We start from the raw sequence: 13132 nt of genomic DNA on the forward strand, positions 1-13132 counted from the left end.
ATGTACTTGGAGTTCCTCTCCCTCTCTGTCCTCACTAGGGATCCAGATATAACTGCAAAGTAAGAACTATCCCAGTTTAGGACCATCCATCCCAGGTAGTCCCTGTTTTCAGCTGTCCAATTCATTGATTTCTTCTCACTGTTGCTCCTGAGATCTTGACATGCAGCTGATTTGTCTCACAGACAGACACAGCCTCCACGCCCTCCAAAAGAGCCGAGTTGTGCACTCCCCTGAAGAGGATGTGGCACAGTTAAATTGAGGGAGACGAACTTCTGACACGAAGAACAAATCACAACCTCAGCTGCCTGCTCTTACACACCAAACACGAGCTACAAGCCTTGAGCTATGCAAGGCAACAACTTAAAACAAAGCACAAACAAAAGCTAAGTCCAACACAATTAAAATACGTGTTAACACAGTACAAAAGAGGAGAAGGTCAGGGATCAATCAGTGCAGCAGTGCAGTGGTCTTCACCACAACTTTCTAAAGCATGTATGTCACATATGTCACATAGCCATTCCCATTATTAACTCAGCAAAATATGGTTGTTTTGCAGTGGAAGCACATTTTAAAAGGTAGAAAAGACCCAATCTCAGAAGTCTGTTCTCTGTAAGACCTGTGTCTTTGGGTAAGGAAGGGCTGGAAGGGATGGCAAGAAGAGGAAGCAGTTGCACACATCTGTGTCAGCTTCAATTACGAACAAGTTCCACAAAACAACTGTAAAATTACAGTGTTTTGCTATTGCACAGCTGAAGGAAAATAGGTTTGAAATTTCCTCCACAGCAAGGCAGAGGCTTGTGGTGTCTGTCTACTGAATTCATAAAGATATCAATATTTAGAATAATACCAATATTAACATTACAAAGTGTGGGTTTTTTCCCCAGGGGAAAAAGTATTTGCCATACAGAAGATGAGTATTTTGTCCTGCTTTTTTTTCCCCCCTCATCTTCAGTAGCTGTAATTCAAGAAAACAGATGGGGATCTCCTCTCTTCTCTGAGATATTTACCTTTTTAACACAAGCCCTTCTAGAAAGTAAATTAGTCCCATGAAGTTATTCCATAGGCCAAGGTATACACCTCACTCCCTCAGAAGGCACCCAGTGTTGGGAATGGGGAATAGGAGCAAAGGATGAACGAGAATACCACCCTCCTGGTAGCCTGTTCTCCTCCTTTCAGAAAGACCAAAGACATTTGCTTTACATTTTCCATTATATGGGGGGAAAAAAATAATTCTTGTACCTAACAGCTTGACTTTCCCTGGTATAAACCATCTGTGGCAGTCACCAGTGTCAGCAAACAGATGGGGGAAAGCCTGAGGATAATGGAACCTTTAAAACCAGACACTTCCAGGTTAAAATATCCAGAGACAACTATATTGCTGAGATAATTATATTGCAGAGATAGATTTCAGAGATTTTTTTTTCTGAGATTATAGATTCCAGAGATGAAGAAAAAGTACTCCTTTTTTGAAGTACCTGATTTTCCCCTAATTGCACAGTCGCTGGGCCAGCATGGCCATGCTCAGCAGCTTCTGCTCCTGGCCTAGAGAATCCCCTTACCACTCATGAGACATTTACCTCAGGGACTTCTCACCCTACCCCAATACTCCAGCAACCAAACCTATCTACCACATAGATGTTTGTGGCCTTAACTACTTTAATCCCTACCCCTTGTAGGCCTTCTGCTCCAGAGTCATCACACAGAAGATGATTTTTTTCAAATATTTTTTTAAGGAAGGGAAAATCTTGTCTCCTGTGTTTATAGCACAGCTAGATCAACACTTCCAAATATGAAATACATATTGTTACCATATGGCAAAGGACAAGGCTCAATCAATAGTTTTCTTTCAGTGGCTTCCATTTCTGTAATTTTTTTTTATTTTTTGGCGGGTTTTTTTTGGTAAGCTGAACAAATTGGTTGTGTAACAAAGCATACCTGAAATAGAAACCCACATCTATACTGGAAAAAGCTACACATCCCACCTCTCAAATGCCAACTAAAGTCATGACACCAGAGTCAGGATGCCATTTAGCACTGCCTACACTCTTTTGGTGCAGTGTAATAAACGTAAGGGGATGCTTGTGCTTTACCTGTTTCCTTCCTCCCCATGCAGTCTTCTTCGCTGTCACAAGCTCCCTTTCTCACGAGCCAGTGAACACTCTACGTCAGTCAGTGGTTTAGAAACATTCCCCACAGTGGTTTCCAGTGAAACTTCTCACCTCCTTTCTCTCCTGGTTACCAGCACTACTGGCAGATTTTACTCTCGACGCAAGGGAGGAGGATGCAGAGGAGTGGAGTTGCCAGGGGAAGTCCTACAACACGTCCTCGTTCGGGTTTGTGCTGCCCAAACTGCCCCCACTTTGTTATAGACGAGTGTTCTGCAGGTGGAAAACACAACTCGAAGTCGGGTCATCTCCTACAAAAGTTAATACTGTCGTGGGACCGTGGGCTTGCTGATAAAAGATCTTCATTTTCTCACCTCCCCAGCGTGGCTTAAAATAGAGCCCAGCGGGGAAGCTCCTGAAGGTGGGGTGGCAGAGCTTCTCCAGGCTGGGAGAACATGCACACCAGGACTTTGGGCTCCTTATTCGGTGTCCAAAGGTGCTGTGTGAAAAGCTGAGGCACAGCACTGCAAAACAAATGAGAGAAAGGGAAACAAAATAAATAAAAAAAAAAGTCAACTAGCACAGAGTGTGCAGAAGTGTCAGGAGGGGACACAGGAAGCCTCTCACTCCCCACCACAAGGACTTGGCTGCATATATTCATGACACAGGCCACAGCCTTCTTCCCACCCCCTGGCCTCAGGCCTGTACGGGCTATGTACATATGGCCATGTCCATGCACAGCTAAAACACATATGAAACGTCTTAATTTGCTAAAAGTGTCTGTGCTGTGGCCACGTTGCTACCTGTATGTGTATTTTAAAAAATCAATATATAGGTACAACATTCTGCACACACTTTAAGAGCTGCTGCATTTAAGTGACAAGGTATGCAGGGATGCTCAGCTGATGAGGTTGCATCATCGATTACACACCGTTTTCCACATGGTTTATTGTCAGAGCTAGTTTATGACTTCTGTAACGACACAGAGACCCTGGCTAAAGGATTTTAAAAACGCATTCACAGGCATACACCAGAAGCACCTTAGAACTATATAGGCTTCCAACAAGGCCCTTTGCACAGAGTGATTTTCCCGAGTAAGGCAAAAGGGTAAATTTTTCCTCATGTAGAAGAAGACAAGCCGTGGACAACTGGGTACCTGCAACTGAACAACGAAGAAAACAACCTCATTTAAAGTGCAGCACCTCAACCAGGGTTATGTACAGATGCTATGAAACTTCTCTAACCTAGCTTTGATGTGGTTAACAAGGGCACAGGGAACAGTGATCTCATTCTGCCCATAGGGGATCCTGGCTGAATGCACACCAGGACAGTCAGCTTGAAAATCCATTTTCACTGAAAAAGATATTTTCATCTGGAATATTTGGGCTAGCAGTTTGTAGTTCTTTATAGGTTCTAGAAATATGCATTTCGTGATCTCCTCAAATGCCTTTTTCCTGTTCACACAATGCAGTTCTGAGATGACTACCAAAAGAACTTTTGTTCTTTCCTGTGAAACAGGCAGATGGCATTGGCCTGGCAAAGAGCAGGAAATGGGCACTATAGGTTACTGAGCAGGTCCTGAGAGAAAACCCAGCTCTGGCTACACTGTTGTGGAGGACAGGGAGAGTTCATCCTGACTTGTGAAAGAGATTTTTATTTGGGAAAATCAGATTTTTCCATCCTCCACCTCGATGTAGGTCATTTGTTGCTGATTTTAGTTTTAGATTGACTGATTTTGCATTTTACTATGGTTTTTCTCTGTGTGCTTTAACCATCTAGTAAGTAGCAAAGTGAGCTTTGCCAATGAATTTTGTCGCACTTTCACTTTAATATTAAACCTGCTTTTGCTGATTCCTTTGCTGCTGATTCTTTGAGCAAGCTAAAACGCTCATTCTTGACAGAAAATTAGCATTTTCTTATTACTGAAGGGCACTTACCTCACAGAATGCCTAGCCTTGACTGTGTGTCCTCCATAACTGTATGTACCTCTGTGACAACAGTTGTCCTTAATGGATAGGATGTGTGGGTATTTTGAGCTGGAATTTCACTAGGTGTGTTCATGTCCCCAGTTACCATGGATATACGCTGATTCTCCCTCCCTCAATGTGAAATGTCTCTCTGGTGTCTTATTACTTACAGACTTGCTGCAAGCACCTTGTATTTACGACCTTTCAGCTCGAGCACTCATTTTCACACGTAGTTGCAAAGCAAGCTATTTGGAAACAGCTTCTATGCTTATACATAGCATAGAATAAAGAACTCTGAAGATTTAAAAATCTCTCTGAGCTCAAGAGAAGCACCTCTTTAAAATTCCTGCTTCGTATTCTAGCGTCTCAGGAAACCAGAAATTCTCTCTCCTTGGTCTCTCCTGAGCTATTCCTTATAGTTGCCAGGAGGTGGAAACATAGCTACACCGACCTACAGGAGAAGCACCGTGTCGGTGTGCAGCACGCTGCCTCTGCTGAAGAATAGTGCTAAAAATATCTGCAGTCTGAATTGGCTCATCGGAGCCCAAAACATAGGATCATAGAACGCTCTTCCCGAGCCCTTCCAGGTCCCCCTTCCCCCAGCCAGCAAGAAATCTTAACGGCTTGTTACAGATGCCCTTTTAAGCAGCTGCTTCTGTCAGATGTGACATACACAATTATTCCAACAAGAATCCGAAATCAGGCTGGCTTTGACGGAAAAGCTCATGCAGCAGCAGCCATCGCAGCCCTTCAGAACTGAGCAGATATCTGGCAAAGCGATGAGGAGATAAATCTTCACTTGATTTATTTATTTAAAAGATATGTGTCTGCTTTGACATTCAAAAATGTTGCAAACATGTCCAAGTATGAAAAACATGGCAGAGATCAGAAGTGCTCATCAGACAAGCTTTAGTCACCACTGAAACAGATACAGATGTCACAATCTTCCCTTTGTCATTTGGTGCCAAATTTTAAGTCCTAGGAGAGAAGTCCTTTGACAAAAGGCAAATTTATATAAATACTTGGAAAAGAGGAGAGGGACACAGCACTGTTAAAAGGCTGTAGACAAAATAACCTTTCAAAACATCTCAGAGTTAGAGTAAAACATCACAACTGATTTTGGTTTCTGTTTTCAGAACAGTGAGTTTGACACTGACTTCATTCCTTCTCCCCTGCCTTAAGCTCATACCAGTGAGAATATTTGCATCTTTCTCAGAGCAAACTGAAGAGCACAGAGAATGGACTAGAAAGATGTGAGGAGATGTTTAAGAGGAAAAAGGAACACAGGATATCCTTCTTTGCATAGAGAGCTGTAGAAGAAAGGAAAAACCTCCCTGAATGGGAGGCAGGTCCCAGAAATTACAGCTGGAAAGAAGCCACCTCTTCATTTCAAAGAGCACAATGCTGAGAAATCTGTTGCCTCAATGAAGGCAAAACCTGGAAGAACTGACACTGATGTCAGAAAATTTCAATACTAGGACTAGAAAAGTCATGTAGAAATTATTCTTCTCTCCCTAAGAGGTAGATGGGGCTAACAGGTAAAATGAATAATCCCAATGAACCAGTATGAGGAAGTCCAGAAATAAATCCCCCAGAACTTTGAAGTGTCCATGAAACACCACGTGAATCCCAGACAAATCACGTGCAATGAAACGAAGTTGCTCTTACAGCATCTCAGGAACATTAGCTTGTTCAAGCAAAGCAGCTCAGACTTCACAGGGTCTTCACAGTATGAGTCCTTGGGTGGGGAAAAAAAAAGACACACGCATAAAGGAGGAAAAAAAAATTACTGGTGTTCAGGAGCAAAACCAAATTAAATTAATTGACCAATCCAAATTAATAAAGCACAAGCTTGTTCAAAAAATTAGTAATGGAAGATCATATCTCAGAGTTTATACTGAGGCATCATCTGGCCAAGGAGAAAGATTTTCACACATCTAAATCAACTGACTGCTCAGAGCTTCAGTATTTAATTTGCAAGATACCTTATGTCAAATTAGCACACAACTCCACATTCCCCTAGGGCCATACAGGAGGCACCTGAAGTCCATGAAACAATGTCCCTGGGCTCATTCAGTGCTCTCTGTTTTGGCACAACTAAGAACAGGACAGTGAGCCAGGCAACTTCTGTGGATGTTGGCTGGAATCCAGCTCAGCTGCACCTTCTGCAGAATCCCTCCGAAACCAATACCAGGGCAAGTTAGTTGGGATCACTTCACCCTCCTGCCTGGGGAGTTTGACCCTGTTAACCTCTATGGGGTTAATACAAGGGCAAAGGGGTGTCATTAGATATGAGGCCCATGCCAGAAATCCACCCAAGCGACTTGTAATTGTATAAAATCAATCATAAAACCTATTCTCAGAAAAAATATAAATACATATACTCTTACCTTTGACACACACAATTATCCAGGATATTGTAACCACAGCCCACATTTTCTCCAGCCCAGAATCCACCTTCAGAGCTTTGTTCTCTTCCGGGTCAAACTCTGTCCTCTCTGTGGAGTTGACAATGTTCACATCTGATATAAAGACAACCAACATGCAAATAAAAGTCTGCACAACTGCATCTTTCCTCACATAAAAATTGCCGCCAAAAAGAGGACTGAAGGCATAATTTTTATTTCATATTTAAGTCAAAATATTTCAGAGAAAAAGAAGGCAAAAAATTACTGTAATCCCTACATTTTAACAAAGCTGGGGAACAGCTTGGAGGGAATATGAACTGGTTTCCCAGCCTAGCCCAGATCAGAACCAACCCACAAAGCTCTAGGACCTCACCACCTTGGCTAATGAGGCCAAATAGATATTCCCTTCTTCTGGAGGCGTGGAGCTGAAGTCACTTGGCTCAAGTGGAGGGCACCACACCATATGATCAGTTAAGACCCACATAGAAATGATTGCACAGGGGCACTGCCACTGTGTGTTTCAGCCTTCCCAGTCTTTCTGCACAGTATTTTTTCTATTCTAAGCAACAAAGCAAGAGAATAAAAGTCGCCTCAATAAGAACAAAGTAATTCACAGTGATAGCTGCTGTATTTCAAGTCCCATTCCCCCTAAGCACCAATCCTCCCTGAGGTCTGTGTATGCTGCAGTGAATTCAGGAGGCAATAAGGCCAGGCTGTTTACATACACAAAATTCTCCATTTAAGGAAACGCATAGATCTCCATTTTAGAGAAAATGTCTTTGCTGCCTGTGAACGCAGCTATGGCTATAAACCCAGAACAGATGCCAGGTGAACAGGGGCAGACCTGCACCTAACCCGAGACTAACACACATTTTCCCACGCTGCTTTTTCCACCCAGTTCCTTTCAGCTCTGGTAACGGTGCCCAGAGTAGAAATCCCACGGGGAAACTATTTCCATTAGCTCAGAGAGACCCACAACCAATCTAATACAAATCCCCAGCACTTTTCACGTGTCAGTCTTGCATTTAGCATGCACAGATGAAGAGATAGAGGAGCATGAAGCTTATTCCACATGTCACAGCATGGCAGTGATCAATCCTAGTTTCACACCCTGGGAGGAGAGGATACATCTCCACGAACAGAGCTCTTATCATGCAGAAATTTTCCTTGAGACACAACTATGTCATCTCCCAGCTCCCTCTGTAGACAAGCTCCTACCTGTTATGTTCACCCTGATGAAGTGGCCCACAGCAGTGAGGACAGTGTTCTTTACTTTGGCCCTGCACTGGTAGCGGCCGCTGTCTGACTGGTTGACTTTCTGAATCTGCAGCAGCAGCGAGGACGTGACTTTCGCCCTGGGGTCCGAGTTTTGTGAAAGGTGCAAGCTTTCCACCTCCTCCCCAAACCCAGTCTCATTTTGCTTATCTGCTCTTTTATACCAGTGAGCCTCAATTTGTGACGATTCATTCTGCTGGTGCCTGATGAGGCAGTTCAAATTCAGGGTCTTGCCTTCCTCCAGGTACTCCGTGGTAGGTGCATAAATGATTTCCAGCATGCTGTGCTCTGTGGTGGGAGAGAGCAGACATTAGCTGAACTGACTTTCGTGCCAGGCCAACTCCTCCTCCATCCCCATATTTGTCCACTTGTTTCTGCACTGTGAAAGCAGGGGCTATCTTATGCTTCAGGTGTGTATAGAGCAGCCAGGATAACAGGTACCACAATGAAAACAATATTAATTCCCTTGCAAGAAAGGAAGAAAAATCTGTTTCTTGTCATGGATCTTGCAGAAAAGGCATTATGAAACAGAATATTCTCTATAATCTTCGCTAATTTTATAAAAATGGAAGACAAGAAGAGCATCCTCTCTTCAAAAAAGAGACAGTGAAAGCAACAGAGGAGAGGGATATTTGGGTGGGCTGTTGTTTTTACCTCTTCAACTTGGAGGTTTGTGCTTTCTTCAAATATTGAACTGTTCCATGGAAAGAAAATCTAAAAATACTGATTGGCTCAAAATACTGCTTTTTTTTGAGATCAGGTTTCACCTTCCAGCTCCCTAGTCAAAAATCACCACAGAGAAAACCAAAGACTGAAATTCATCCTGCAGAGCGTGGCTCAGTGAAAGCTCATCACAACAGATGTTCTTTATTTTCCATAATCCAGGCAGCATCTCTTGGCCACACCAAGTAACTCCTAAAACTGGACTGAAAAAAAGCCAACAGTGTGCTCTGCCTTGCCAGGGCTGCTCCTTACCTGATACCAGCATTGCCAGAGCTGCCATTTGGAACACGAGGACAGGACTGCCTCCCGCCCTAGCGAGGAACCCTGGGATCAGAGTCATCTTCTGCACTAAAAATGGAAAGAGAGGAAAAAAAACAGAGGCCATTACCTGTGAGTTCTTGTCATGGAACTGAGAAGAGCCACTACCACTCAACCTGGTGCTGCAAAAGCTGCCCTAGCACTGACAGAGCAGTAAAACATGCACAGACCTTCCCTTGAAGTGATCTCACAAATGGCAAAGTAACCCACTGCACTTAAACAGGACACTGACAGGAAAGCACGGAGGTCTTTAAAAGAAAAACCACAAAAAATAAAGAAACCAAGCAAAAAAACAACAAGACAACAGATGTCACAAGCCAGAACACCTACATCCACACGCTATGAGTAAACTCAAGTTGCAGCAACAGGCTAATTGAGGCTCAGAGGGCACCAGCTAAAACAGCTGAAGTTTAGGACTTGGACACAATCACACAGTTATTTACTGCTGCAACCTACAGTGAATTGATCAGCTGCCAACAAATTCCTAAAAGCTAGCAAAATTCCTTTGTAATCGTTTCTCCTCCTCAAGAGGGCACCTGTATCAAATTATTTGGCTAGCACAGGCCAAGAGCCTGACTCCCAGAAAACTGTCTTAGGAAAAAAATAGAGAAAATCTGAAATTAAAAAAAAACAGTGCTTACCACAATATCTTCCTCTTTCAGATCAACATTAGAGGCAGAAGAGCTTCATTCTTTCCTTCAAAATATAGATTTTCCTTTTTTCCCAGTAACACCTCTAAGTGCCAGGACAGCAAGTGGAAAATGGCACGCTGCTGGGAAGGAGAAAATCAAGAGGGATTTGCTGGGCCTCCATTTTCCAAAAGGGTAGGTGCCTTGAGAGATTCTGAGATTCAAAAAATAGCTAAAAATCAAAAAATCAAAAAAATTTGAATTTTGTTTTCTTGGGGATTGATGTTTTTCCCCCCCTCTCAATTTAGCCAGGGAAGGACTTCTGCTTGTTCCACATTGCCCAGTGCTTGTAAGCTATGTGCTTGTGTCCTGTGTACTTGTGTGAGCTCAATCAGTTCTTTTGGGTATGATCTGATCTTCTTGTTGGCAGGGAAGGACAGCAAAGTGGGGGGATTGAAAATGACAACCAAGCATTTATCTGTACTTTTCTCTACTTCATAGGAATTCCTGCGTAGGCTGCACTTGCAGGAAGTTGAATATATGGTTGGTTTCTGTGTTACTTTAACTACAATATCTATTCTTCATGCATTCTTATCTTTCATCTCTTCATTGGTGTTCTAAAAGAGTCCCCACACACTTTCTGGTGTGAAACTTTCAGTTATGGGTCAGCTACCCAGGACCAGGAGATTTTGTTGGCTTTTACTATGGCAGTGTTAGCTGAGCTAACATTTCCTCTCCTGATTACCCAGTAATTCTACCTGAAAGCCAATGTGGTTTCAGAGCCAACAGGAGTACCAGAGACATGGTGTTTGTTCTCAGACAACTGCAAGAGAAGTGTAGGGAACAGAACAAAGGTCTCTATGTAACCTTTGTTGACCTCACCAAGGCTTTCGATACTGCGAACAGGAAAGGTCTATGGCAGATTTTGGAATGTTTAGGTTGTCCCCCCAAGTTCCTCAAAATCATCATCTCACTCCATGAGGATCAGCATGGCCAAGTCAGATATGGCAATGCACTTTCTGAGCCCTTCCTAATAACTAATGGTGTGAAACAAGGCTGCGTTCTCGCTCCTACCCTATTCACAATCTGTTTCAGCAGGATGCTCCAAAGGGCCACGGCAGCCCTCGATGATCAGGACGGTATCTACATTCGATATCGTACTGATGGAAGTCTATTCAACCTAAGGTGACTGAAGGTCCACACCAAGACCTTAAACCATCTTGTCCGGGAGCTGCTCTATGCTGATGATGCCGCCCTTGTCGCTCACACAGAAGCAGCTCTGCAGCGTTTAACATCCTGCTTCGCAGACGCTGCTGAGCTCTTTGGGCTGGAAGTCAGTTTAAAGAAGACAGAAATTCTCTATCAACCTGCACTTCAGGAAGTCTTCCATCATCCCCACATCACCATTGGCCAATCAGAGCTCAAATCAGTCCAGCAGTTTAATTACCTAGGTAGCCTCATCTCCTCAAACAGTAAGATTGATGGGGAGATAGACAACAGGTGAGCAAAGGCATAGAGAGCTTTCGGAAAGCTTCATAAAAGAGTTTGGCGAAATAAACACTTGAAGAAAAGCACCAAGATCAGTGTTTACAAAGCCATTGTGCTGTCTACTCTCTTATATGGATATGAATCATGGGTCATCTACTGCCACCACCTGCGACTCCTAGAACGCTTCCATCAACGCTGTCTCCGTACAATCCTAAACATCCACTCGTCAGATTATGTGACCAATGCATCTGTTCTAGAACAAGCAGCAGTCACAAGTATTGAGGCCATGTTACTGAGAACACAGCTGCATTGGGCAGGGCACATCTCTAGGATGAAGGATCACCACCTCCCTAAGATCTTGCTTTATGGTGAACTTGCCACTGGCTGCTGCAAGAGAGGAGCCCCAAAGAGGAGATACAAGGACTCCCTGAAACAACATCTCAGCCTTGGCCATACTGATCATCATAACTGGTCTACTCTGGCCTCCAATCGGGAGACCTGGAGACACACCATCTATAACGCTGCTGATGCCTTTGAGAATGCACGCAGGATCACCCTTGAGGAGAAAAGACAATGCAGAAAGAATCGTGTCTTGCAGAATATACCACCTAAGGAGTCTTTCTGCTGTGCCTTTTGCAATCGGACATGCCTGTCTCATATTGGCCTTTTTAGCCACCAGCACGCTTGTGTCAAACGTGGGTAGAGACCTTTCCCAAATCTTCGTTCACGAAGCCCAGCCATGATGATTAAGGCAGTGTTAGCTTAGCTAACATTTCCTCTTCTGATGACCCAGTAATTTTCAGACACTTCTCAGACTCAGAAGAGGTTTCATTTTCAGAGTGCAGACAACAAGCATGAGTTCAGTGGCTCTTTCAAGAGCTTCAGAGGCACACAGAGCGTAGGGGAATAATTGATGCTGCCAGTTCAGTCTCTGTAGCTCATTGAATGAATCCAAATCCTTACTATTGGCAAAAGGTTCAGTGTCCCAGATATATTTACCGAAAATGTACACACTCTGTGTGAGAAAAGACATCAGCTTCCAGAGCTGCTTCCAAACTTCCTTAAGAAGACACCACATCTGGGAAAGGTGCTGGCTTGAGAGCTCAGACACATGTACCAGCCACTCACAAAGTATGCACAGTTCAGAGAGCAAGATTAGGGTTTTTTCTCTTCTCCTTCCACTTTCTCATGCCAATCCCAAAGCAATCACTTCTCCTGCAGAGCAAGCAACATGTTCTTTGAAGTCCATTGAGCATTGGGCCTGTCAGTGGAGTGTAATCCTTGTTACCCAGCCTTTACAGTGATGCCTATGGATACGTGTTCACAAGCAAATGAGACTGGACGTGCCTCTGAGGTTTCTTCCTCAGGAACAGGGCAGTGAACAGCCTTTTCATTTGAGAAAGAACTAGGGAGGCTTGAAGCCAGCACTGTGAGCTGCATGTACCTTTCTCAACAGGCGTTGGAGATGAGTGACACAGGAGAACACTGAGGGTGCAGTGGAGCACCCCCGGCACACCCACTGTGTTACTGAAAATAGGTCTTGAAAGAGGAGAAAAATCCCCTATTTCAACCATACAAAAGGAAAAAAAAGACAAAATAAAAGCAAGTAACAAAGTCCCTCTTTCTGAGTAAATCTGAACATGTGCCCATTTGTTTTAAGGCAAGCAAGATCTCCTCAGGTGGCTCAGCTTTAGTAAATCCATCAGATTCAATACAACAGTTAAAAAATTTTCATTACAAGGCAATCAGGACTAGGAAAACAGAGATCACAAGATCACACAGTATGTTCTCCAGTGTCCTCCTGTATTCTATGCATTTCCTGCTTTAAGAACCTACCTTCCTCATGAAAAAAAAGGATGTTTTTAGCTCTGGTGTGTGTTTATATTAAATCAAAAGATTAAAAAAGTGATAAAATTTAGCTATTGAAATCCTGATATTTTTATCCTGCTTTGCTTCACCAAAAAAAAAAAAAAAAAAAACATCATGGGAAAAATACATACCCAAAATAAAACCCATGTCCTGAGACTGTTGTTTTGGACTATCAGCATCCCACGTATATATCCATGATAATCAAAGAAAAATTGAAGAGAACACAAAGAGCTAGCAAATTTTGTACCTCAAGATATATGTATTCTGTAACTCTAAAGAGAAAAGGTCCAGGTACCAATTAGTGAAAAGATGCCTTTTTTTTTTTTTTTAATCAATATAATAAAATTAAT

The 13132-nt window shown here is 43.1% G+C and overlaps 1 protein-coding gene across 1 annotated transcript; it reads right to left on the reverse strand.

Annotated features, from left to right (window-relative positions):
* Positions 1–4866: 4866 nt before the first annotated feature.
* On the reverse strand, positions 4867–9174 carry CD160 (CD160 molecule). Its single transcript, XM_017830775.1, has 5 exons — positions 9127–9174; positions 8731–8826; positions 7699–8043; positions 6463–6594; positions 4867–5810 (listed from the first exon to the last, which is right to left on the reverse strand). The coding sequence occupies exons 2-5, from the start codon at positions 8816–8818 to the stop codon at positions 5797–5799; spliced, it is 579 nt and encodes a 192-aa protein (XP_017686264.1). The 5' UTR covers positions 8819–8826; positions 9127–9174; the 3' UTR covers positions 4867–5796.
* Between the last annotated feature and the right edge of the window lie 3958 nt (positions 9175–13132).

This window comes from Lepidothrix coronata, unplaced genomic scaffold, assembly GCF_001604755.1.
Source record: "Lepidothrix coronata isolate B3197 unplaced genomic scaffold, Lepidothrix_coronata-1.0 Scaffold183, whole genome shotgun sequence".
Taxonomy (NCBI): domain Eukaryota; kingdom Metazoa; phylum Chordata; class Aves; order Passeriformes; family Pipridae; genus Lepidothrix; species Lepidothrix coronata.